We start from the raw sequence: 24,890 nt of genomic DNA, 5'->3' as shown, positions 1-24,890 counted from the left end.
AGGAAGGATCAGAACCTCTTTATTCAGCCATTTGGTCAGAACAGAGGGCAGAAGGTCTCAAAGGTTACCATCGCTACTTGCATCAAGAAAGCAATTGTGGAATCATATCAGATCCAAAATCTCTCACCACCAGAGAAACTGAAAGCACACACTACTAGAGCCATGTCCGTCTCCTGGGCAGAGAAGGCTAGCGCTTCCCTCGAGCAGATATGTAGAGCAGCTACATGGTCCTCGGTCCATACCTTCACCAAGCATTACAAACTTAATTTAATGTCCATTAAAGACTTGGCCTTTGGGCGGAAAGTGCTTCAGGCCATTGTCTCTGCCTAAACATGAGTCTTTGGTACTCCTCCTTTGGTGCTGTCGTGGGGGGTTATTGGAGAAAGTAGAATTAGACTTACCGGTAATTCGGTTTCTAATAACCCACCTCGACAGCACTGGTAATTCCCTCCCAGGCTTGGTTAGCCAATCATTTAATTTGAATAAATATAATTTGAAGCATGCATACTTGTGTGGTCCTTTATAAAAACACTGGAGGGAGGATGAGGGAGGGGCTATTTAACCTCTTTGTGTTTCCTGTCCCTATTAGGGTGGGGTGACATCCTCCTTTGGTGCTGTCGTGGTGGGTTATTAGAAACCGAATTACCGGTAAGTCTAATTCTATTTTCAGAGAAGGCATAGTTTGACAACCAGCCGTTGGGATGTTATGTGATATACCAACACAAAGTAGCAAGCATTTGTGAAGCGTAAAGAAAATGATACATGGTTTTCTAATTATATTAAAAATATAAATCTGAAAATTGTGATGCTCATTTGTATTTAGCATGTGACCAGTTGCTTCAGAATTCACATAATTAATGAATTGACATTAGGGATCACACGGCATCATGAAAACCAAGAAACACACTAGACCGGTCAGGGATAAAGTTGTGGAGAACAGTAAAGCTGGGTTAGGTTATAAAAAAATAGCCGAACCTGTGAAATCTCATGAAGCTTTGTTCAATCCATCAACCAAAAATGATAGTACAGGGTGGGCCATTTATATGGATACACCTAGATTAAATGGGAATGGTTGGTGATATCAACTTCCTGTTTGTGGCACATTAGTATATGGGAGGGGGAAAACTTTTCCAGATGGGTGGTGATCATGGCCGCCATTTTGAAGTTGGCCATTTTGGATCCAACTTTATTTTTTTTAATGGGAAGAGGGTCATGTGACACATCAAACTTATTGAGAATTTCACAAGAAAAACAATGGTGTGCTTGGTTTTAACGTAACTTGAGTTTTTTACAAGTTTATGACCACTTATAAAATGTGTTCAAAGTGCTGCCCATTGTGTTGGATTGTCAATGCAACCCTCTTCTCCCACTCTTGACACACTGATAGCAACACCGCAGAAGAAATGCTAGCACAGGCTTTCAGTATCCGTTGTTTCAGATGCTGCACGTCTCTTATCTTCACTGCATAGACAATTGCCTTCAGATGACCACAAAGATAAGTCTAAGGGGGTCAGATCGGGAGACCTTGGTGGCCATTCAACTGGCCCACGACGAACAATTCACTTTCTAGGAAACTGTTCATGTAGGAATGCTCGGACCTGACACCCATAATGTGGTGGTGTACCATCTTGTTGGAAAAACTCAGGGAACGTGCCATCTTCAGTGCATAAAGAGGGCAACACATCATCATGTAGCAATTTCAGATATCCAGTGGCATTGAGGTTTCCATTGATGAAGAATGGCCCCACTATCTTTGTGAGTGGGAGAAGAGGGTTGCATTGACAATCCAACACAATGGGCAGCACTTTGAACACATTTTGTAAGTGGTCATAAACTTGTAAAAAACTCATGAAAGAATAAAGTTACGTTAAAACCAAACACACCATTGTGCCACAAACAGGAAGTTGATATCACCAACCATTCCCATTTAATTTAGGTGTATATAAATGGCCCACCCTGTAGTATGGCACAAACCTGCCAAGACATGGTCATCCACCTGAACCATCCCAAGCAAGGAGAGCACTAATTAGAGAAGCAGCCAAGAAGCCCATGGTCACTCTGGAGGAGCTGCGGAGAGCCACAGCTCAGATGGGAGAATCTCTTTATAGGACAATTATTAGGCCACAGCCCCACTATCAGTATTTGGTCAGTATTATTTCTCAGGAGTGGGAGCCAAAACCCGGTGAGGAACAATCAGAGTAAAGGTATAATAAATGCAGAATTGGTTTACTTGTTTCTTTCACCCACGCCTGGTTTTGGCTCCCCCTCCTGAGGAAAAATTCTAACCAAATACTGATAGTGGGGCCGTGGCCTTAGTCGTATACTCCACAAATCTGGCCTTTATGGATGAATGACAAGAAGAAAGCCATTTTTTTAAATCAAGCCATAAAAAGCCCCGTTTGTAGTTTGAAAAATGCTATGTCAGACACAGCTAGCATGTGGTAGAAGGTGCTTTTGTTAGATGGGACAAAAGTAGAACTTTTTGGCCTAAGTGCAAAACGCTATGAGTGGTAGAAAACTAACACTGCACATCACCCTGAAAACATCATCCCCACCATCAAACATAGTGGTGGCAGCATCATGCTGTGGGGTTACTTTTTTTTTTCAGCAGGGACCAGGAAGCTGGTCAAAATTGATGAGGAAAACGAATGAAGCTAAATACAGTGCAATCTTGGAGGAAAACATGTTAGAGGTTGCAAAAGACTTGAAACTGGGGCGTAGGTTCACCTTCCAGGAGGACAGCGACCCTAAACTGACAAAGCTACAATGGAATGGTTTACATCAAAACATATTTATGTGTGTGAATGGCCCAGTCACAGTCCAGAATAGCACAGTCGACATGAAAAAAGATGCCCTTGCAAGTCCTTTTCATGGGGTTTACAAGCATTTACTAAAACTGCCATGTTAGGGCTGTTGAAAGTTGTTCTTGACTTTTTTGTTTTGTTTTTGATTTTTCCTCCCCTTCTTCCAAGAGCCATAACTTTTTTTTTTTTTTTTTTCCATCAATATGACCATCTGTGGGCTTGTTTGTTTTACGGGACGAGTTGTACTTTTGAACGGCACCATTCATTCTACCACATAGTGCACTGGAAAACAGTAAAAAAAAATTGGAAGTGCGTTGAAGTTGCAAAAAAAAAAAACAATTCCAAAATTGTTTTTGAGCTTTTTTTATTTATCATATTCACTATATGGTAAAACTGACCTGGAAATATGATTCTCCAGGTCATGATTAGTATGCAGATACCAAACATGTATAGTTTTTTTTTTTTTTTTTTTACAAATGTATTGTTTTATGTTACTTGTAACATTTTCATTTTTTGGGATATGGGGCAGCGTTGGGACTTATTTCTTGCTCCCTGAGCTGATGTTTTTACTGCTACCATTGTGGTGTAGATATAATGTGTTGATTGACTTTTATTGCAATGTTGCGGTGGCCAAAAAAAAGCTAATTTGTGCTTTGATTTTTTTCTCATTATGCCGTTTATGAATCTGATTAATTTACTTTACATTTTGATAGATTTGACTGTTGGGAAACGCAGCGATACCCAATATGTATTTTTTTTTTGTTTTATTTTCAATGGGGTAAAAGGGGGATGATTTGAACTTTTGTGGTTTTTATTTTTTTCAGATTTTTTTCCCACTTTTTACTATATTTATTAGTTCCCTTAGGAGACTTGTGCTATACATGGCGGTGTATCCGCACGGCTATGTATAGTGAAAATCCTAATCTCTTATGAATGCCAACCATGGGCTGACTTTCACAGGAGTATTGTAATGATAGGCACGGGGGTCTTCAGCAGATCCCTAGCTGTCATGACAACCCATCGGCGCCCCGCAATCACATCACAGGCATGCCAATGGGCGCATGGAACAGCGGACCCCCCCAGCCAGCCTGATTGACAGCAGAATTTAACAGGTTAACAGCCGCGGGTGGAGCTCCCCTCCATCCGCAGCTGTTAAAGGCACATAATGGCTGATTGAATCAGCCATGATTTGCTGGGAAAGATGTGGGCCCGGTGTACATGCCCTCATCAAAGGCGGGCACGACATATAACGTACATGTACGTCATATGTCATGAAACGATGGATGAGAGAGCAGCTTAGCTTGGGGCTGTATATTGCTTTTCTCCTAATGACTGGATTATTGACCTTACTACTGCAGTTTATTAGATTCCCTGCCCGTCTCTGTCTATTCCCTGATATCAAGGTGACATCTGTGAAACTCCACTGATGTGGAGAATGAATTGGTTTTGGTTGGCTCTCACTGAATTGATTTTTATAACACATCTGGTAAAACACAGAAGACTCTAGGGCACAATGTCTGAGGCAGCCTGCACTTGGACCATGTCAGATTGTATAGGGACATTTACCCAGTTATTAATTTATTCATACATATCTAGGCAGAATAACAGAGGAATGACACAAGGAAAGCTGGAGCAAATGTTATTAGATTACAGTAGAGCTGCTGTTAGTATCTCTGCAGTGACCCTGCACTGGAAATGCTGTGAATTGATTCGCTCAACCTGGTCCCATCGGCCATGATTGTAACCTTTGACGGCTGGACGTGGGCTCTGATAACCACCTCTAACCTATCTGCATACACGGCTCTTCTTTTCATTAGCCGGCCTTCAGCAACACCATAATTTCAGTGTGACACACACATGACATTGCAGGCCGGGTAATCAAAAGAAGAGCTGCAGATGCCGTCGAGGAAAGGCAGTACTTAAAGGGCTATTCCCATCTCCAAGATCCTATTCCAAAATGTAGTAGGTATAATAATATTAATGCCTCCATAAGAGATGTAGTATAGTTCTTCTGATTCGCTATGTCGCTTACCATGTGCAGGGCATTGTAGTAGTTTAGGTATCCATGGTTACGACCACTCATATACTGACAGTCAGTTGCTAATGGTCATAATGGTTACTTAAGCTACCACAATTCCCTTCACATGGTAAGCAACATAGTGAATCAGGAGAACTAAACTACATTTCTAATTGGAGGTATTTGCTAATATTATTACTCATACTACCTAATAAAATAGGATCTTGGCGATGTGAATACCCCTTTGAGGGCAGAGACACACTGCCATATTTCTCGTGCGAGGATTGCATCATAAACCCCCGTACTGGCCGGCACCTCTCCTGACCTGAGCTTGACAGCTGCATAGAAATCCATCATGCTCCAGTCAGGAGAGGTGCCGGCCGATCCGTGCAGTGTGAAGTGATCATTGCACGAGTTATACGGCAGTGTGTCCCTGCCTTAAGGCTTTCGTCCCGCGACCACAGATTACTGTCATGACTGATGGGACCAGATTGTACGAATCAATGCGCACCACCTCTACCCGGCTCTCTTTAGAGGTTCCCAATATGGCTTATCAGGCAGGCTGAAGTTTAGGATGGAAGGCGCATCGCTTGTGAAACTTTTCTCTCCTGATGACGAAGATGCTTTGGATTTTATTGGAATTCTGTTAAGCTGTTTATTCTAGAAGACATTAAAGGCGCCGTTCCCTGGGGTATCGTTCACACCTTTTGAAATTGAAATGTAGACTTTTCCCTTTACCGTGGATGTAGTAATGAGGATCCGTGGCCGTGTTCATTATGCGCAGCATAATACTCTGAGCATACTTAGATAGAACCCCCCAGAGCCATACTGTGTATGCATCAGCCTTCTCTTGAAGTTTCATCATCTGAGAAAAGTTAACTGCGTATGATTTCTCCAGGCATCAGAGTCCAGACATAAAACAGTCCTACTGTCTTATGGAGAAACATTGTGTGATGTGCACATGTTCTGCCGTCCCTGTAGCTCACGTATTGGGTATATGCTATTTCTTTTCATTCCAGTTGGCTGTTTGGGAGCTAGGTGCAAACAGGATTTACAGTACATATCACAGGATATAAGGGGGTAGAAGACCAGTCCAATATAGTTGACTACACAAGTGACATGCTAGTGCAGAGGGGCGAGTACCCTGCCCACAAGGGCTTACTGTCTACCAGTGTAGGCGGAAAGAAACCTCAGGTCAGGATAAAAACTTCATAGTGTACTGACAGCAGGGTTAGGACCTGTTCACACCACGTTTCTGCAGTGCGCTTGGGGGTTCCCTCTGAATTGCCCTAAAAACAGGATTTAGACAAATTCCCGACGGTCTATGCCTCTGTGCACATGTGAAAAGACACACTTTCAGAAAAAAATAAGAGTTTGTTTGAACTCAGTGTAGTAGCAGCCTATAGCTTCATCTGGAGTATGAATGAATACTATTTTTATGGGGATTCAGATGAAACCCCTTAATGCTCTGCAGAAGCACAGTGTTAACAGGGCCTTATTGTAGTTTTTCTTTTGTTTTTTGGTGAAGTAAATTTTCGGATTGCTTTTCAAGGTTTCAAAGGTTAGAGAGAGTCTGGACTGGTTCAGGTCAAAGAGGTCTGGCGTATCTAGGAAGTAAAGGAGAAATCTTGTAGACTGCTGTGTGAGGTGGACATGAGGACTGCAAAAATGGAGGTCTTGTGAGGAGCTTTGATTTTGTGGTGGAGCAGCGGGAGATTTGGTCAGATATGCAGGGGAGGGGGATGGGGTATGGACAGCCATATATGTCATTGTCAGTATTAAGCAATCTGTAAATGGTGGGGGGGAGAGATTGCACCTATTGTGGTATCCTGAGGTAGTACATGAAGACAGGATAGGGTTTCACTTGTGCTGTCAGGATCAATTCACATGAAAGCAAGTTCTCATCAGTGGAAGTGCTGCCTTCAACCTTCCTTGGTACGGTTGGTAGTCCGACCCCGTAGGAGATATTTGGAGAAGAAATAAAAATTGGGGTCTTGCTGGAGGTGCTGGTCCAGATCCAGTGATACCACCCGGAGTTTGTTCCAAAAATATATCATTATATGAAATTAAAACAAATACAAAAATGAAAGAAAAAAAAAAAATGCAAAATCACTGACTTAGTACAAAACATAAAAAGGTGTCACTGGTTTACAGGCACCTGATTTGGTGCACAGTCATAATGCATAGACCAGTAACTGGAACAAGTGAGACAGACACAGGGAGGGCAAAAACTAGTATCCAGAAAACTGCAGCTAGCTGACACTTACTCCTGCTTAAGCCACTGTGTGTACAATACTAGGAAAAAGTTTTAGGCAGGTATGGAAAAATAACGCTGTCAGAACGCTTTAAAAAAATTGAAGTATTAATAGTTGATCAACTATCAAAATGCAAAGTGAATGAACGAAAGAGAAATCTAAATGTTCAATATTTGGTGTGATCACCTTTTACCTTCAAAACTGCATCGATTTTTATAGGTACATTTGTACACAATTTTATTGAGTTCAGCACGGAGGTGGTTCCAAACTTCTTGGAGAACTAACCACAGATCTTCTGAGGATGTCTGTTGTGCAAATCCTTCTGTCTCTCCATGTAATCGCATACAGACTTACTAATGTAGAGATCAATCCTCTGTGAGCCCATATCATCTCTTCCAGGACTCCTTGTTCTTCTTTACCCTGAAAATAATTCTTAATGACTAGTGTTGAGCGAGTATGTTCTATTAACCCTTTCGCCGAGTACTCTCGGGCCGAGCTCCGAGTAGTTACAGCTGCTCGGTGATATGTTTGAATCGCTCGGAGCTCGGCCCGAGAATACTCGGACAGAACATACTCGCTAAACACTATTAATGACATTAGAATTATATTTGGGGATGAGATAATAAATTGAAAATTGATTAAAAATGTTTTAAGGTCAAGTTGATTAAGAAATTTAAAAATTCAAAAACCTATTTGGCATTGTCATGTCTGTAAAAGTACAATCTATCAAAATATAAAATGTATTACTAAATATAAATCAAGAACTATTTAACCTGTTCATTAAACTCCAGATGGAAAAATAAAACCCGAAATACCAGAATTGGGTTCTCTATGATGGCCATACCCTCCCCTCCCCCCCACAAAAATACAATAAAAAGTGATCAAAATGGTATCAATAAAAAATACAGCCCAGCTTGTAAAAAAACAAGCCCTCCATTGATGGAAAAATTAAAAAAAATATTGGCAACACCAGTTTTATTTTTTTATTTCACTAAGTTTTTCTAATCCATTAAAATAATAAAAGATCTGTATATGTTTGGTATCTTTTTTTTTTCATCCCACAATGAATACCGTAAAAACGTAACCAATAAACCATGTTGGAATAGCTTTTTTCTGTCACCATTTCGCCCCACTTAGAATTTTTCCTTCCATGTTTCAGTCCATTATATTGTAAAGTGAACGCTTTCATTCACAATTGCAGATTGTCCCACAAAAAAAAACAAGCTCTCATACAGCTATGTAAAAAGTAAAATAGTTATGCCTTTCAGAAGGGGGAAAAAAAAAAACTAACAAGCAAAAAATGGTGTGGTCCACGTGCTTAAAGGAGAACCCCTACACTTAGTGATTTGCTGGTGGAGGGGGGTTCTTTTCAGTCTTTATCAGGAGGCTTTTCTTAGACTTTCTTAGAGAATGCTTCAAGGGGTTGTCACTAGTGTTGAGCGATACCTTCCGATATCAGGAAATATCGTATCGGATTGGATCGGACTGATACCCAAAAAGTATCGGATATCGCCGATTCCGATACCGGAAACCAATGCAAGTCAATGGGACACAAATATCGGAATGAAAATAAACCCATTCTTTCCTTGTAGGTTAATTCTACATGAAGTAAAACAACTAAGAATAATGTAGAATGTATTACATGAAAAGCCGGCAATTCATCAGCGCCATACACCGGTACCCGACAATTTAGAACAGAAAGAATAGAGCTTCACACATAGATTAGATAGATAGAAACATGTCAGTCACATATATATGAAGTACAGTGACAGTGTTGCTTACTGTACTTGTCATTTAGTGTAAAGGATTTATTTAAAAAAATATTAGTGTTTTCATGCACCGTCTCTTTAAAAAAGCCGGCCGGCAATTCAGCAGCGGTACCCGACAATTTATAACAGACAGAATAGAGCTTCACACATAGATTAGATAGATAGAAACATGTCAGTCACATATATATGAAGTACAGTGACAGTGTTGCTTACTGTACTTGTCATTTAGTGTTAAAATAAAGGATTTATTTAAGAAAAAATTGGCGTGGGGTTCCCCGTAACTTTAGTCTCTAGCGGAGGTTAAGCAGACGGCTGGGGCAGATGTTTGAAGCCTGGGAAGGGGGTAATACCCACGGAGCTTCCCAGGCTGCTAATATGAGCCCCCAGCTGAATACCTAGCCTTTATTAGCTATTAAAATGGGGGACCCCCTCAAAAAAATGACGTGGGGTCCCCCCTAATTTAATAGCTAGCAAAGGCTAGGCAGACAGCTGGGGGCTGACATTAGCCCAGGAAGGGTGCCATGAATATTGGCCCCCTCCCAGGCTAGAAACACCAGCCGTCAGCCGCCCCAGAAATGGCGCATCCATAGGATGCGCCAATTCTGGCACTTAGCCTCGCTCTTCCCACTGCCCTGTTGCGGTGGCAGTGGGGTAATAGGGTTGGGGTTGATGTCAGCTTATAATGCCAGCTGACATCAAGCCCAGGTTAGTAATGGAGAGGCGTCTATAAGACACCCCCATTACTAACCCCATAGTCAAAGTTAAAAAAAAAACACAAACACCCAGAATAAAGTCCTTTAATTGAAATAAACACACAATTCTTTATTGTTCTAAATTAAACTCTACTTACCATCACGCCCATTCCAGCTGAAGCCAACGATCTCCTGCAATAAAAGAAAAATAATAAAGCAACCTCATCCTTACCTTTCCATGGTTCCCAGGACAGCTTCAGCTCTGCTACATCGAGATGACAGGCTGGACCGCAGCAGAACGCTGCCATCCAGCCTGTCATCCCGCAGACACTGAGAAGCGCAGGCATGCTTGCGCTCCTCAGTGTCTCTCTGTGACGGCATCCAGATGAGCCGAGTTCATGTCCAATGAACTCAGCTCACCTCATGCACGTCACTGACAGCGTGGGAAAATTCTCCTGCACTCAGCGCTTCAGCGTGAGACTTTTCCCACGCTGTCAGTGACGTGCATGAGGTGAGCTGAGTTCATTGGACATGACCTCACCTCATTCACGTCACTGACAGCGTGGGAAAATTCTCACGCTGAAGCGCTGAGTGCAGGAGAATTTTCCCACGCTGTCAGTGACGTGCATGAGGTGAGCAGAGTTCATTGGACATGACCTCGGCTCATCTTTATGCCGTCACAGAGAGACACTGAGGAGCGCAAGCATGCCTGCGCTTCTCAGTGTCTGCGGGATGACAAGCTGGATGGCAGCGTTCTGCTGCGGTCCAGCCTGTCATCTCGATGTAGCAGAGCTGAAGCTGTCGTGAGAACCATGGAAAGGTAAGGATGAGGTTGGTTTATTATTTTACTTTTATTGCAGGAGATCGTTGGCTTCAGCTGGAATGGGCGTGATGGTAAGTAGAGTTTAATTTAGAACAATAAAGAATTGTGTGTTTATTTCAATTAAAGGACTTTTTTCTGGGTGTTGTGTTTTTTTTAAATACTTTACTAGAAATTCATGGTGGTCATGTCTAATATTGGCGTGACCCCATGAATTTTGGGCTTAGGGCCAGCTGATAATGCCAAGCTGGCCTTAACCCCTTTATTACCCAGTAAGCCACCGCACCAGGGCCCTGGATGAGTTGGGTACAGCGCCAGAAGATGGCGCTTCTATGAACGCGCCATTTTCCGGGGTGGCTGCGGACTGCAATTTGCAGCGGGTGGGGCCCAGAAAGCTTGGGCCTCCCTGCGCTGCGGATTCCAGCCCCCATCTGCCTAGTTGTACCTGGCTGGACACAAAAATAGGGCGAAGCTCCACGTATTTTTTTTTTAATTATTTCATGAAATTCATGAAATAATTAAGAAAAAAAGGGCTTCCCTATATTGTTGTGTCCGGCCAGGTACAAATAGGCAGCTGGTGGTTGGGCGCAGCCCGTTCCTGCCTGCTGTACCTGGCTGGACACAAATATAGGGCGAAGCCCCACGTCAATTTTTTTTTAATTATTTCAGGAATTTCCTGAAATAATTAAAAAAAAATTGACGTGGGGCTTCGCACTATATTTGTGTCCAGCCAGGTACAGCAGGCAGGAACGGGCTGCGCCCAACCACCAGCTGCCTATTTGTACCTGGCCGGACACAACAATATAGGGAAGCCCTTTTTTTCTTTATTATTTCATGAATTTCAGCCACCCCGGAAAATGGCGCGTTCATAGAAGCAGGATGCTGTACCTGGCTGGCATACAAAAATATGGCAAAGCCCACGTCAAAATTTTTGGGAAAAATTAATTAAAAAATAAATAATAATTTAGGAACTGCATCTTTATTAACTCCTCAAATGTCATTTAGTGTTAAAATAAAGGATTTATTTAAAAAAAAATTGGCGTGGGATCCCCCATAATTTTAGGCTCTAGCGGAGGTTAAGCAGACGGCTGGGGCAGATGTTTGAAGCCTGGGAAGTGGGTAATACCCACGGAGCTTCCCAGGCTACTAATATGAGCCCCCAGCTGAATACCTAGCCTTTAATAGCTATTAAAATGGGGGACCCCCCCCCCCCCAAAAAAAATGACGTGGGGTACCCCCTATTTAATAGCTAGCAAAGGCTAGGCGGACAGCTGGGGGCTGATATTAATAGCCCAGGAAGGGTGCCATGAATATTGGCCCCCTCCCAGGCTAGAAACACCAGCCGTCAGCCGCCCCAGAAATGGCGCATCCATAGGATGCGCCAACTCTGGCACTTAGCCTCGCTCTTCCACGCTGCCCTGGTGCGGTGGCAGGGGGTAATAGTGGTGGGGTTCATGTCAGCGCCAGCTGCCATGAAGCCCTGGTTAGTAATGATGAGCGTCTATAAGACACCCCCATTACTAACCTACAAAGTGTTAAAAAGAAAAAACACACTACACCCAGAAAAAAATAATTTATTTGAAATAAAACACAATTTTATTTAATTCTTAGTTTACTAAAAAAAAATAGTTACCTGTCCACGTTCCTGCGCTGATCTCCCATGCACAGCTGTCACATCTGGAGATGGTGACAGCTGTGCATGGCTGCTGTAAGCTCACACTGCCGGGAACACGTCCGCTCCCGGCAGCGGGAGCCACTGACTGAGGTCACCGGAGTGCATTCAGGCAGCGCAGCTCCGGAGACCTCCTTTATGGCACTGCTGTACCGTGGGAATTTCTCAGATACAGCAGGGCCGTAAAGGAGCTAACCGGAGCAGCGCTGCCTGAACTCCGGCGAACCCGCTTATGCAATGACGGGGCTGCTTTACGGCCCCGTCATTCTAGCGGCGGCAGCGGTTCAGAGCGGTCACATTCTATGTGGCTGCTCTAAACTGGAGATCATCGTGGGACACTCGTGGACTACTACAGAGGGGTAAGGATAAGGTTGTGGTTTATTATTTTATATTTTATTACAGATCGATGGCTTCAGGGAATTTGGTGTCTAGGTGAGTATAGGTGTAGTTTTTTATTTTTTACTTTATTTTAGGTGGCGATCGGCGGGGACAGGTAATGTATAAACTAATTTATTTTAGGTAACCACTGGCCACCAATGACATGTATTTAAAATTTATTGGGGACACAGTAGGGCAATTTAAATAGCAGGATCAGGCTGATGGGAACTACTGCTCCCATCGAGCTGATCCTGCTGGCACGAGTGGACGGGGGACAGACATAGGCCGATGGGAGTAGTAGTGTCACATCGGCCTATGTCTGCCTGCACGCACACACTCGCAGACACACGAACAGACACCCCACACACACTCGCAGACACCGCGCACAGACACCCACACACACCAATCATGATGGGTCTGATCGTCTGGGAGGTGAGGCTGACCTGTGCGGCCGTGGGAAAGTTCATGTGAGTTCATGCAATGCAGTCAAGCATGAACTCACGTGAACCCTCTGAGGGCACCACGGCTACTTCAAATGAACAGCTGATCAGCATCACCTGATACCTCAGCTGTTCATTTGAAATAACGGGAAAGCGCAGCACAGAACAGGAAACCCGGCCGTGAAGTCTTTTCACTGCCGGCTTCCCCGCCCGGGTCCTTCGCTCCCCGCTCCTTGGTGCTGCGCTCCCCGCCCGGTCCTAACTTACGATCGGGGTGGGAGGTGGCGAGGGGAGCGGAGGATCGGGGTGGTAGGCTGCGGGGAAGCAGTATGGGGCTGTGTGATTGTTTAAAAAGCCGCCGGCTTTTAAACGATCAGGAGAATTCTCCCACGCTGGGATGTCATTCTGATGGCAGGCTGGATCTCAGCTGAGCGCTGCCATCCAGCTTGTCATCCTTCAGAGACACTGCAGAGCGCAGGCATTATGGGAACTTCCGATTCCGGTATTCGATATTGTAAAAGTATCGGAATTAAGTATCGGAATTCCGATACCGCGAATATCGGCTGATACCCGATATTTCAGTATCGGAATGCTCAACACTAGTTGTCACCTTTTATTCACCCTCCCGGAGTCCAGCGCTTAGTCTCTGTCGCTTTCTGTGTCCGGTATTGGCTGCAGCGCCAATATCAGATCGACAGCGCACAAACCAAACAGCGAGCTCAGCGGTTCTGCCTGTGTAGGCGGAATATCCTGCTAATAGCCGCTGAGCTCACTGTTTGGTTGCTGTGCGGTTGACCTGACATCAGCGCTGCAGACAATATCAGACGCTGAAAGCTGCAACAAAGACTCAGTGCTGAACCCCAGGAACAGTGAGTTAGGTGCAGTTTGCCTTTTTATAACAAACTGCACCTGGAGATCCAAGATTTTCTGAAAGGGACCACCCCTTTAAATACGCATAAGGGCTGATTCATCAAGCCTTTTTCACAGCAATTCTATGAGTTGTGCAAAAATTTTGCAACTTATGTTTTTATGGCTGTCCCTTCCACCTCCACCAACTTTTAGAAATGTGGACAAAGCATAACTGGAGGGAGCACCACTGCCTGCAGCCATCAAAATCATCATAATTTATGCCAAAAAAGATTGTACAATGGGATGTTCTCACTGTTCTGACCTTAGTTTGCAGGTTTACCAGGGGCTACGTGAAGAGCTAGCAAAAGCCAAGTCCTTGAATGGCATCATTGCTGTGAATAAAGAATTGAAACTCCGATGCCAGGTAATACAACGATGGCTACAAGCTTGTTTACTGGCCACATACACATCTTTTACATTAATATTTATCTATAATAATGAAATACTGATAGCCAGTGCTCTCTCTTATTCTAAATATTTTAAAAATGGTACTGAAGACTGTGCAACCTCTGGTCAGATGCCTGGCATAATCGAGGCCAGGCAGCAGCAGTATTTTATCGTTTCAGATTTTTTGATCTCCGTATACACACCGCAAATATAAGCCTTTACTATACAGCACATTGGTGATGGCTTGTTCTGAGGGTTTACCCTTGTGTTGTCAGCTCCTGGTCCAATTACTGTAGATGCAGCCCATTCTTCACACTTTCACTCATCAGGGCAATGTCACCTTGTAATGGGGCTGCTATAGTGTCTGGTAATAATCCCATCTGTAAAAAGTGATTTCTAACCTTTTTAGGGAGATAAATGGTTAAAAAAATGTAATATTAAAGAAAAAACAAAATGAATGTTGAAAATGAATTGTATATACAAAGCCCTGCCCCTGATGCAATGACCCGAAGTAGTTAAATACCAAAATAACTTTAGCACATGCAAAAAAATAAATATATATATATATATATATATATATATATATATATATATATATATATATATATATTATACACACATACACAGTACAGACCAAAAGTTTGGACACGCCTTCTCATTTAAAGATTTTTCTGTATTTTCATGACTATGAAAATTGTACATTCACACTGAAGGCATCAAAACTATGAATTAACACATGTGGAATTATATACTTAACAAAAAAGTGTGAAACAACTGAAAATATGTCTTATATTCTAGGTTCTTCAAAGTAGCCACCTTTTGCTTTGATGACTGCTTTGCACACTCTTGGCATTCTCTTGATGAGCTTCAAGAGGTAGACACCGGAAATGGTCTTCCAACAATCTTGAAGGAGTTCCCAGAGATGCTTAGCACTTGTTGGCCCTTTTGCCTTCACTCTGCGGTCCAGCTCACCCCAAACCATCTCAATTGGGTTCAGGTCTGGTGACTGTGGAGGCCAGGTCATCTGGCGTAGCACCCCATCACACTCTTCTCCTTGATCAAATAGCCCTTACACAGTCTGGAGGTGTGTTTGGGGTCATTGTCCTGTTGAAAAATAAATGATGGTCCAACTAAACACAAACCGGATGGAATAGCATGCCGCTGCAAGATGCTGTGGTAGCCATGCTGGTTCAGTATGCCTTCAATTTTGAATAAATCCCCAACAGTGTCACCAGCAAAGCACCCCCACACCATCACACCTCCTCCTCAATGCTTAACGGTGGGAACCAGTCCATCCGTTCACCTTTTCTGCGTCGCACAAAGACACGGTGGTTGGAACCAAAGATCTCAAATTTGGACTCATTAGGCCAAAGCACAGATTTCCACTGGTCTAATGTCCATTCCTTGTGTTCTTTAGCCCAAACAAGTCTCTTCTGCTTGTTGCCTGTCCTTAGCAGTGGTTTCCTAGCAGCTATTTTACTATGAAGGCCTGCTGCACAAAGTCTCCTCTTAACAGTTGTTGAAGAGATGTGTCTGCTGCTAGAACTCTGTGTGGCATTGACCTGGTCTCTAATCTGAGCTGCTGTTAACCTGCGATTTCTGAGGCTGGTGACTCGGATAAACTTATCCTCAGAAGCAGAGGTGACTCTTGGTCTTCCTTTCCTGGGGCGGTCCTCATGTGAGCCAGTTTCCTTGTAGCGCTTGATGGTTTTTGCAACTGCACTTGGAGACGCTTTCAAAGTTATCCCAATTTTTCGCACTGACTGACCTTCATTTCTTAAAGTAATGATGGCCACTCGTTTTTCTTTACTTAGCTGCTTTTTTCTTGCCATAATACAAATTCTAACAGTCTATTTAGTAGGACTATCAGCTGTGTATCCACCTGACTTCTGCACAACACAACTGATGGTCCCAACCCCATTTATAAGGCAAGAAATCCCACTTATTAAACCTGACAGGGCACACCTGTGAAGTGAAAACCATTTCCGGTGACTACCTCTTGAAGCTCATCAAGAGAATGCCAAGAGTGTGCAAAGCAGTCATCAAAGCAAAAGGTGGCTACTTTGAAGAACCTAGAATATAAGACATATTTTCAGTTGTTTCACACTTTTTTGTTAAGTATATAATTCCACATGTGTTAATTCATAGTTTTGATGCCTTCAGTGTGAATGTACAATTTTCATAGTCATGAAAATACAGAAAAATCTTTAAATGAGAAGGTGTGTCCAAACTTTTGGTCTGTACTGTATATTATATATGTATGTGTAAAATAAAAAGTTTTATTTGCAACAAATTATATTTTATACGCTAAATGTTGAATTTCTATCTAAACACCTCTTTGGTAAATAATTGTCAAAAGTAAATTACTATTCGTGGTGTGAAGTGTTTTAAGGCCTTGTGTGCTCATGCTTTGTCTTGTATTTTGTCTCATAGGAGGAAAAATCTAAAGGGAAAGAAGGTGAAATTGTCTCAGGTGACTTGCCATTCCCCCACTGGATCTGCCAGCCTTATGTCCGCCCACTGTAAGTTCTCCCCTCAGTAATCAATAAAGTATTCTTTTTGTCACTTATACCAAGTGTTCACTACACTAAAAGCCGTGTCAATTGATGAACCTTTTAACACCATAAGGATGCCTTCACACACAGCAATTTGCATGTCAACATGTGAATGAGAAAAAAATGAAACTGCTAAAAAAAAACAACCCCCCCATACATTCATGCTATTTTTTTTTAAATGCATTGATTGACACTGTTCACTTTACCATGTGTACTGTACGGTGTTCTGTACTGAAAATGGGGGGGAAATAAGGGAAGGGGGTTGGGGGGGACTTACAATATTACAGTAAAACGAGTATGATCATGTAATATCTGTTACATTTTTATTAAACATAACAAAACTTGGATCTGATCCCCCCCAAAAAAATGGGGGGAAAAAAATATCAAGTGCGGTGAAATTGCCAAAAAAAAACAAACTCACGGTTCTGTTATTTTGAGGGGGAAGGCAGTGTTTTTATGCTGTTCATTATCCTGTAAAAATGACCTGGCAACCTGTTTCTTCAGGTACAATTGCAGCAATGGCAGACTTGTCCGATGTTTTTTATTTTGATAGTGAAAAAAAAAAATCAGAAATTTGTATTAAGAAAAAATGTTTAGTTAATGTCACCATTTTCTGAGACAAGTAACTTTTTTTTTTTTTTTTTTGGTCCATAGTACTGTATGAGGGCTTGTTTTTTTGCACTTTGAGCTGACTTTTTTATTGATACCATTTTCGGGTGCATATAACGTGATTCCCTTTTCATTTTTAGTCTCCTTAGGGGACTTAACATTTAATTGCTGATACTATATACTGCAACACCATAGAATTGCAGTATATACAGACATGAAGATTCTCTTATGTAGCTCAGCTAGTAGTGGAGCTTCATAACAGGACTAACATGGCAGATACGTGGGTCTTCAGCACACCTCTTACCGGTTCCCCACGATCATGTTGCAGGAAGCCGATGGAAGGTTGTGACTCAGAGATTGACAGCGATGTTTAAGTGGTTGGCGTTTTCTCTGATTACAGTAGTTCAGTTAGATGTAACACAACAAGCGTCTGCCTGGTATGAAGAAGTAACCGCTCCTGATACTGCTTTATACATTCCTTATCGACCCATGTCAAAAATGTGAATCATAGGTTACTAAGGGATGAAACAGTTTTTGTTTTTTCCTCTCAGGCCTAAAGATGTGTTGAAAGACGAAGGTGGAGTACGAGGGAAGAGAGCCTTGGAGGATGAAGAAGATGGACATGCAGAACACCTGTCAAAGAACAAACAGAAAAAGAAACTCCGTAACCCCAACAAAACTTTTGACACTTCTGTAAAACGTATGCAACTCCTTGAAGATTGTACAGATGAAGCAGAGCTGCGTGTGCTTTGGCGTTGTGATATCATGATGTATTGCCATGAGCTATATATTTACACAGTTTGATAGGTTGTAAAAATACAGCGGTCCAACATGTTCAGCCTTTCTCCAGCAGTCATACATTCCCTATGTTTAGCTTATTTATAACCCACAATGCCATCTGTTGTGAGAAAAGCATCCAGCCCCTTATTATCTGCCATAAGTACCATTCCAGAGTCTGACTGCTGTAACTGTAAAATGTATTATTTATGATGTTGAAGGTTCCCATACATGTTGGGTAAGTGGTGGTCTGCAGTCAGTAGCTATTATACCCCTTCTCTTTATGTTAGACTTGGCCAACAGTAAAGGGTAACTCAACTTTTGAAGTGCTATACTTACCATTGAGTGTACCCAGAAATCTGTCACCCCTGCTTTTTCCTTTAGGCAATCAGGTGGCAGTCTCAGAATCCCGACATCCTTTTACCCAATCAATACTACTAAGTGGTGAATACAACTTATCAAAAGCCATTATTCTTGGGGTCAGCCATTGAGAATTGACCGTACAAATCAATAATTTAAAATTCCTCATCACAAGAATGAAGGTCTGCCAACACCCATAAACATCACAGTGCAGAAATAATGAAATGCCAGACTGGGACTGTTGTGATACAACTACTGTAGTTTACTTCTATATATTTTTAATACCCACACCTTCTAGAATATTCACAACGTCCAACTGCAAAAGCATTAATCTGCGCTTATTTGTTTATTGCAGCCAAATATGCAAAATGTGACCAGTGTGGAAATCCCAAGGTAAACTTTAAAGAAAAAAGTTTGTTTTATGAGCTTTGTTCACCCAGCACAGCTTTTCTACATTGAGCTACATGGATATATCATCTCCCATATTAATGCTGCTGCATTCATTGTCACATTATTATTCATCCAGTGTTATGGCTTTTAGGCTTGAGTCACACATGCAGTTTTTGGGCAGTGGATACAAAAGAGAGTACAATCAGTCTTTCCTTTTATATATTTTTCTTTTTATATCTCCTTCTGTGTTTGCCATTAAAACTGCATTAACTTCTGCTACAAATAAAAATAACAAAAGTTACTGCAAGTGCACAAAGTCAACTGAACAGATAGATTTGGCAGCTAATACCTTTTTCTTTATAGCCACCCCTAAAACCAAATTCATGGGGGGAAAAAACATTCCCATTATTTTTTTTTTTACTCCCTAAACCTGTGTAAATGTTAGTGTAGTGTCCGTGGGGTAACATACTCATCAATCGCAGTCTTCTCCAGTGTCCAGCACCTCTGCGGTCCTCTTATGAGTCACGTGACTGAAATTCAGGCTCTCCGCTTCACACTGGGGTCTGTGATCAGGAAATCTTCTATACAAATGTAAATCTATGGAGTTGTCTTCTGACGCTCTATAAGCTTACTTTGTACAAGCAACTTCTGGTTGATACAGAGCAGTGTGAGCCGGAGAGCCTTAATTGCCATCACGTGACTCTGAAGAGGAGCGGAACGTCGCTGGATACCGGAGAAGACAGCGATCAGTGATATTAACACACTACACTAATGTTTACACAGGTTTAGGGAGTAATATATTAATAGGAGACCTTTTTTAGAGGGGTGTTCTCAAAGTCAAAATTTACCTCCTATGCTAGGGATAGCGGATAACTTTCTAATCGCTGGATGTCCGACTGCCTTGGCCTCCACCAATATTGAGAACTGTGGCCCTGAAGAGCCATAGCCGAAGGGAGCGGAGATCAATCATGCGCACTACCGCTGCATTCATTTTTAATGGGAGTGCCGGAGATTGCCGAGCACTGATTTTCAGTGCTCCTATTGGAATGAATGGAGAGGCAGTGCGCATGATTGATGTCTGCTCCATTCTCAGGATTGGTGGGAGCCATGTTGGTCGGTCACCCATTATTCGGTAGGGTTATCATCTATCTTTTGAATATGGGATAGCTTTCAAACTTGAGAACACCCCTTTAAAGCAAGCCAGTCAGCACAAACTGACTGATCAAGAATTCAGTGCATCTTCACACCTACTTGTTTTCCTTATTTCTCTGCCTCCTCCTTCCCTGAGTGACAGCTCTGGCTTTACAGGAGCTAGAGAAGGACAGAGATAGGAGACAAGTAGGTGGGAAGAGGCAGTGACTAGTTTGGACTTGCTAAGGATGCACTAACCTCCTGTGCTTGGTTTGAACAGTCATTTTCTACTGCCAGATTCCCTTTAAGAACAGTCATGGCATTGAAGCCAAGATGTTGACCAAGCTCTCCACACATTATCTTCAACCCGATAGACCAAGCATTCTATTAGCAGAAATATAAACGTGCAGCTTTTACTTCAGTTTTTACTTCTCGGGGCAGTATTTTTTTTTTAACCTTAGACTTTAGTTAAGGGACACAAATACCCATAGATGGTTGAGGGAGGGGGTAGGCGGAAGGAATACCTGTCGGCTGAACAAGTAACTTCCCCTAAGGCTGTTGAAGTTTTTTTGGCCCATTTATTCTTAGAATATCTTTAGTTTTGGTAGTAATTTTCTTGTTTTGGGCATTCATTTCACAGTGCCCTTCATAGGTCACATTCACATATTTGCCTCCTATTGAATCCATTACTTTTTTGCCAAAGAATATATTACTTTGTCATGGATGCAAGGTCATGCTAGCTTCATTTGCAAATGTAATCTACTGATATAAAAATATATTTGGCAATTTGTATATGCGATTGCCTGACTGTGCTGCTGTTGGATTTTAGGGCAATAAATGTGTGTTCCATCTGTGCCGCAGCTGCTGCAAGAAGCAAGCATTCAGGGAGTTGGCAGACTGTGCAGGTTGGTGTCAGCTGTCTGCCGTTACGCCACCTTCTCTCTCAAATGTGAAAGTACCAAAACTTTATTCTTGTTTTTAGGTCACGGGCTGCTTTTCAAAACCAAATCCGAGAGATCTCTGCAATGTAAGGCTGTGCAGGATGCGGATGTGCCAGAGGAGAACTTGACCGAATCAAATCTCCCACAGCCACCCCCTGAGATCAAAGCCTGAGCCTGAACTGCTTGACCTAGCTCATCAGGAGCGCCTCTCCTATTGCTGCTTGCTCAGGGAAATCTTCAGAGTTTACCACGTGTGACTAGGAATCTCGCTACTCCATTGTGAAAGGGCACAGTACCAACTGTTTGCACTTCAGACTTTTATCTCTTTTTCTTAATCTTTAAAATGCTTTAGTTCTTTTTGTTTTGATGGAAGGTGGAAAGACTGAGGAAGGTACTGTCTGTGCCTTTTACACACATGCTGCTACTGGATTTACATCCTCTTCTCAGATAGGCTTAAGCCTGAGACAACATGGAAAAAAGCTGGATTTATCGGAAGTTGTTTTAAACTTTTACACAAAGATGTAGGAAATAAAGATTTTTTTTTTCTGCTTCTACCTGGGTCTGAGTGTAAATGTGTTGTGCAGCATTTTATAAGTCTCAGGAGTAAATGTAACCTCTACATAGATGAGTGTGATGTGGACGGCAACTTTCCTGCTTTTCTTTGTGTGTATGGAGATAATAAATAATTATTTTCAGCATCTGAAAAAATCTGTGCGCTTTATTATTGAGTGATCTAAACGTAATGACCGTGGAAAGGCTGCTATAGCAGAAGAATATAATGTGTGTTGAATTAAAGTGCAACAATCTCTAGGGTCATTAATAGTGTTAGTCGGGGCCAGAAGAATTTTCATCATTTACCGTCTACAATGTATTAAAACACAGCCATCCGGATGCCATTGAAGTATAGACTTTCACTGAAAAACAAAAATATTGCATCCTCTTTTAGGAGTTAGAGACAGTTTTACATAGTTCCTCCATTATCACAGGCTCACAGTAGTTGGAACGATTCATACGTTTCTTAGTGTGTCCCATTACCTCATTATTTTCTGACGAGTTTCGGAGATAAATGGTTTGGAATCTACCAAATGTTTCATTTGTATTTGGTAGTTATTCATGGGAACTGTCAATTTGGGGTCCAGAGAGATGTTAATGCATGTGAAGGATTTGGTTCATCCTTAAAAAGAACTACATTATTGAGCTTGGCAACACCAAAAAGGCCCAATACAGAAGCATAAGACAACTAAAGTGGATGATTGCAGAAAACGTTCTTTTCTATAGTAAAATCATTTCCAGCACATAGAAAAGCCAAGGACCCTCTCAAGGAGGTGGATATATTATTGTCAAAGTCTACACTCAGGTGACGCCTTCATGAATGTAAAGGGTTTGCAAACTACAGGTACCACTCAACAGACAATCCAGATTAGACTAAAAAAGCTTCACAGTTCTGATCAGGAATCTGTGGACAGATGAAACCAAGAATTATGGGTCAAGAAGAGTATAAGAAGGAAGGCCGAAGCATACCGCATTATTTGGTGGAGTTACGCCATGTTCACATCTTGCCGAAAATTTCCGCTGCAGATTTAGTTACAATTCCGCAACGAATCCGCAGACAGACTCCACGTGTGTTACTTGCTGATTGGGTTGTGGATTTCTCCTTACTCCATTTACTAAACTTTGAATAGGGTGAAAACTGCTATGAAAATCCACATAATTGGCGTGCTGCAGATATGAAATCTGTACATCTGCTCCATGCTTTCATTTTCTTGGTAATTTTTTTCACAACATGTGACTGGCATTTTGAGAAAACACATTACTTGTGTTGTACTGTAAATGGCTGCGGACTTGTGTGGAATCACCATCACAAATCCGCAACGTGTGAACTTGGCCTCAGTGTTATGGCACAGGCATGGATGGCTGCTAATAGACATGGAAGACTGGTATTTACTGATGATGTAACTGGGATTGGAAGTGACAGGATGAATTCTGGGGGATATAGAGCTATGTACTCAGCTAATATCCATTCAAATACTGCAAAACAGATAGGAGGATGCTTCATGGTACAGATGGACACATGATGAAATAAGCTTCTTAATTAAAGGGGGTGTTCGATCAAGTGCGTGAAGTGAGTATGTATGTATGTATATGAGTATATATATATATATTATACACTGCTCAAAAAAATAAAGGGAACGCTTAAACAACAGAATATAACTCCAAGTAAATCAAACTTCTGTGAAATCAAACTGTCCACTTAGGAAGCAACACTGATTGACAATCAATTTCACATGCTGTTGTGCAAATGGAATAGACAATAGATGGAAATTATTGGCAATTATCAAGACATCCTCAATAAAGGAGTGGTTCTGCAGGTGGGGACCACAGAATACATCTCAGTACCAATGCTTTCTGGCTGATGTTTTGGTCACTTTTGAATGTTGGTTGTGCTTTCACACTCGTGGTAGCATGAGACAGACTCTACAACCCACAGAAGTTGCTCAGGTAGTGCAGCTCATCCAGGATGGCACATCAATGCAAGCTGTGGCAAGAAGGTTTGCTGTGTTTGTCAGCGTAGTGGCCAGAGGCTGGAGGCACTACCAGGAGACAGGCCAGTACACCAGGAGACGTGGAGGGGGCCGTAGGAGGGCAACAACCCAGCAGCAGGACCGCTACCTCCTCTTTTGTGCAAGGAGGAACAGGAGGAGCACTGCCAGAGCCCTGCAAAATGACCTCCAGCAGGCCACAAATCTGCATGTGTCTGCACAAACGGTTAGAAACCAACTCAATGAGGGTGGTATGAGGGCCCGACGTCCACAGATGGGGATTGTGCTCACAGCCCAACACCGTGCAGAACGCTTGGCATTTGCCACAGAACACCCGGATTGGCAAAGTCGCCACTGGCGCCCTGTGCTCTTCACAGATGAAAGCAGGTTCACACTGAGCACATGTGACAGACGTGACAGAGTCTGGAGACGCCATGGAGAGCTATTTGCTGCCTGCAACATCCTTCAGCATGACCGGTTTGGCAGTGGGTCAGTAATGGTGTGGTGTGGCATTTCTTTGGAGGGCCGCACAGCCCTCCATGTGCTCGCCAGAGGTAGCCTGACTGCCATTCGGTACCAAGATGAGATCCTCACATCCCTTGTGAGACCATATGCTGGTGCATTTGGCCCTGGGTTCCTCCTAATGCAGGACAATGCCAGACCTTATGTGGCTGGAGTGTATCAGCAGTTCCTGTAAGATGAAGGCATTGAAGCTATGGACTGGCCCGCCAGTTCCCCATACCTGAATCCGATTGAGCACATCTGGGAAATCATGTCTCACTCCATCCACCAACATCACATTGCACCACAGACTGTCCAGGAGTTGGTGGATGCTTTAGTCCAGGTCTGGGAGGAGATCCCACAGGAGACCATCCGCAACCTCATCAGGAGCATGCCCAGGTGTTTAAGGACATTACATCAAAGTTGGATCAGCCTGTAGTGTGTTTTTCCACTTTAATTTTGGGGGTGACTCTAAATCCAGGCCTCCATTGGTTAATAAATTTGATTTCCATTGATGATTTTTGTGTGATTTTGTTGTTAGCACATTCAACTTTGTACAGAACAAAGTATTCAATGAGAATATTTCATTCATTCAGATCTAGGATGTGTTATTTCAGTGTTCCCTTTATTTTTTTGAGCAGTGTATATTTTTTTTATTTTACAATCGGGATTAATTATTTTTGAAAACACATTTGTCCAGGTCATGGACAACCCTTTATGTAGAAAGGAACTACGTCACCATATTCTAACTGCGGCCAGGATAGTTCCAGAAACTGGAAGTCTACTGTCATATCTGTACTGACTTTGTATGGATCCTATTATGGACATGCTGAAAACGATCAATGTATAGCACTTTCTACTTATGGTGATGATTATTTGATAAGCATATTTGTTTGGAAGTGCTCTTGAGTTACCTAACTTAACCTTGGATATATAACATATA

At 42.4% G+C, this 24,890-nt stretch overlaps 1 protein-coding gene across 2 annotated transcripts in view; it reads left to right on the top strand.

Annotated features, from left to right (window-relative positions):
* Nucleotides 1–21,575, top strand: part of DUS1L (dihydrouridine synthase 1 like) — a 32,163-nt gene extending 10,588 nt beyond the window's left edge. The window contains exons 8-14 of one of the 2 annotated variants that reach the window (XM_073684154.1): nucleotides 12,432–12,461; nucleotides 14,024–14,120; nucleotides 16,577–16,665; nucleotides 17,859–18,007; nucleotides 18,800–18,837; nucleotides 20,795–20,870; nucleotides 20,948–21,575. In XM_073684154.1, coding sequence (XP_073540255.1) covers nucleotides 12,432–12,461; nucleotides 14,024–14,120; nucleotides 16,577–16,665; nucleotides 17,859–18,007; nucleotides 18,800–18,837; nucleotides 20,795–20,870; nucleotides 20,948–21,078 — 610 coding nt within the window. In that variant the 3' untranslated portion in view covers nucleotides 21,079–21,575. The remainder of the gene's footprint in view (nucleotides 1–12,431; nucleotides 12,462–14,023; nucleotides 14,121–16,576; nucleotides 16,666–17,858; nucleotides 18,008–18,799; nucleotides 18,838–20,794; nucleotides 20,871–20,947) is intronic. The other variant, XM_073684155.1, reaches the window with a different exon arrangement.
* The last annotated feature ends 3,315 nt before the right edge of the window (nucleotides 21,576–24,890 follow it).

Source organism: Phyllobates terribilis, unplaced genomic scaffold, assembly GCF_046119375.1.
Source record: "Phyllobates terribilis strain yellow unplaced genomic scaffold, ASM4611937v1 Scaffold_5__5_contigs__length_657084704, whole genome shotgun sequence".
In the NCBI taxonomy this organism is placed as follows: domain Eukaryota; kingdom Metazoa; phylum Chordata; class Amphibia; order Anura; family Dendrobatidae; genus Phyllobates; species Phyllobates terribilis.
The sequence above is the reverse complement of the archived record's forward strand: the minus strand, read 5'-3'. Positions and strand labels throughout refer to the sequence as shown.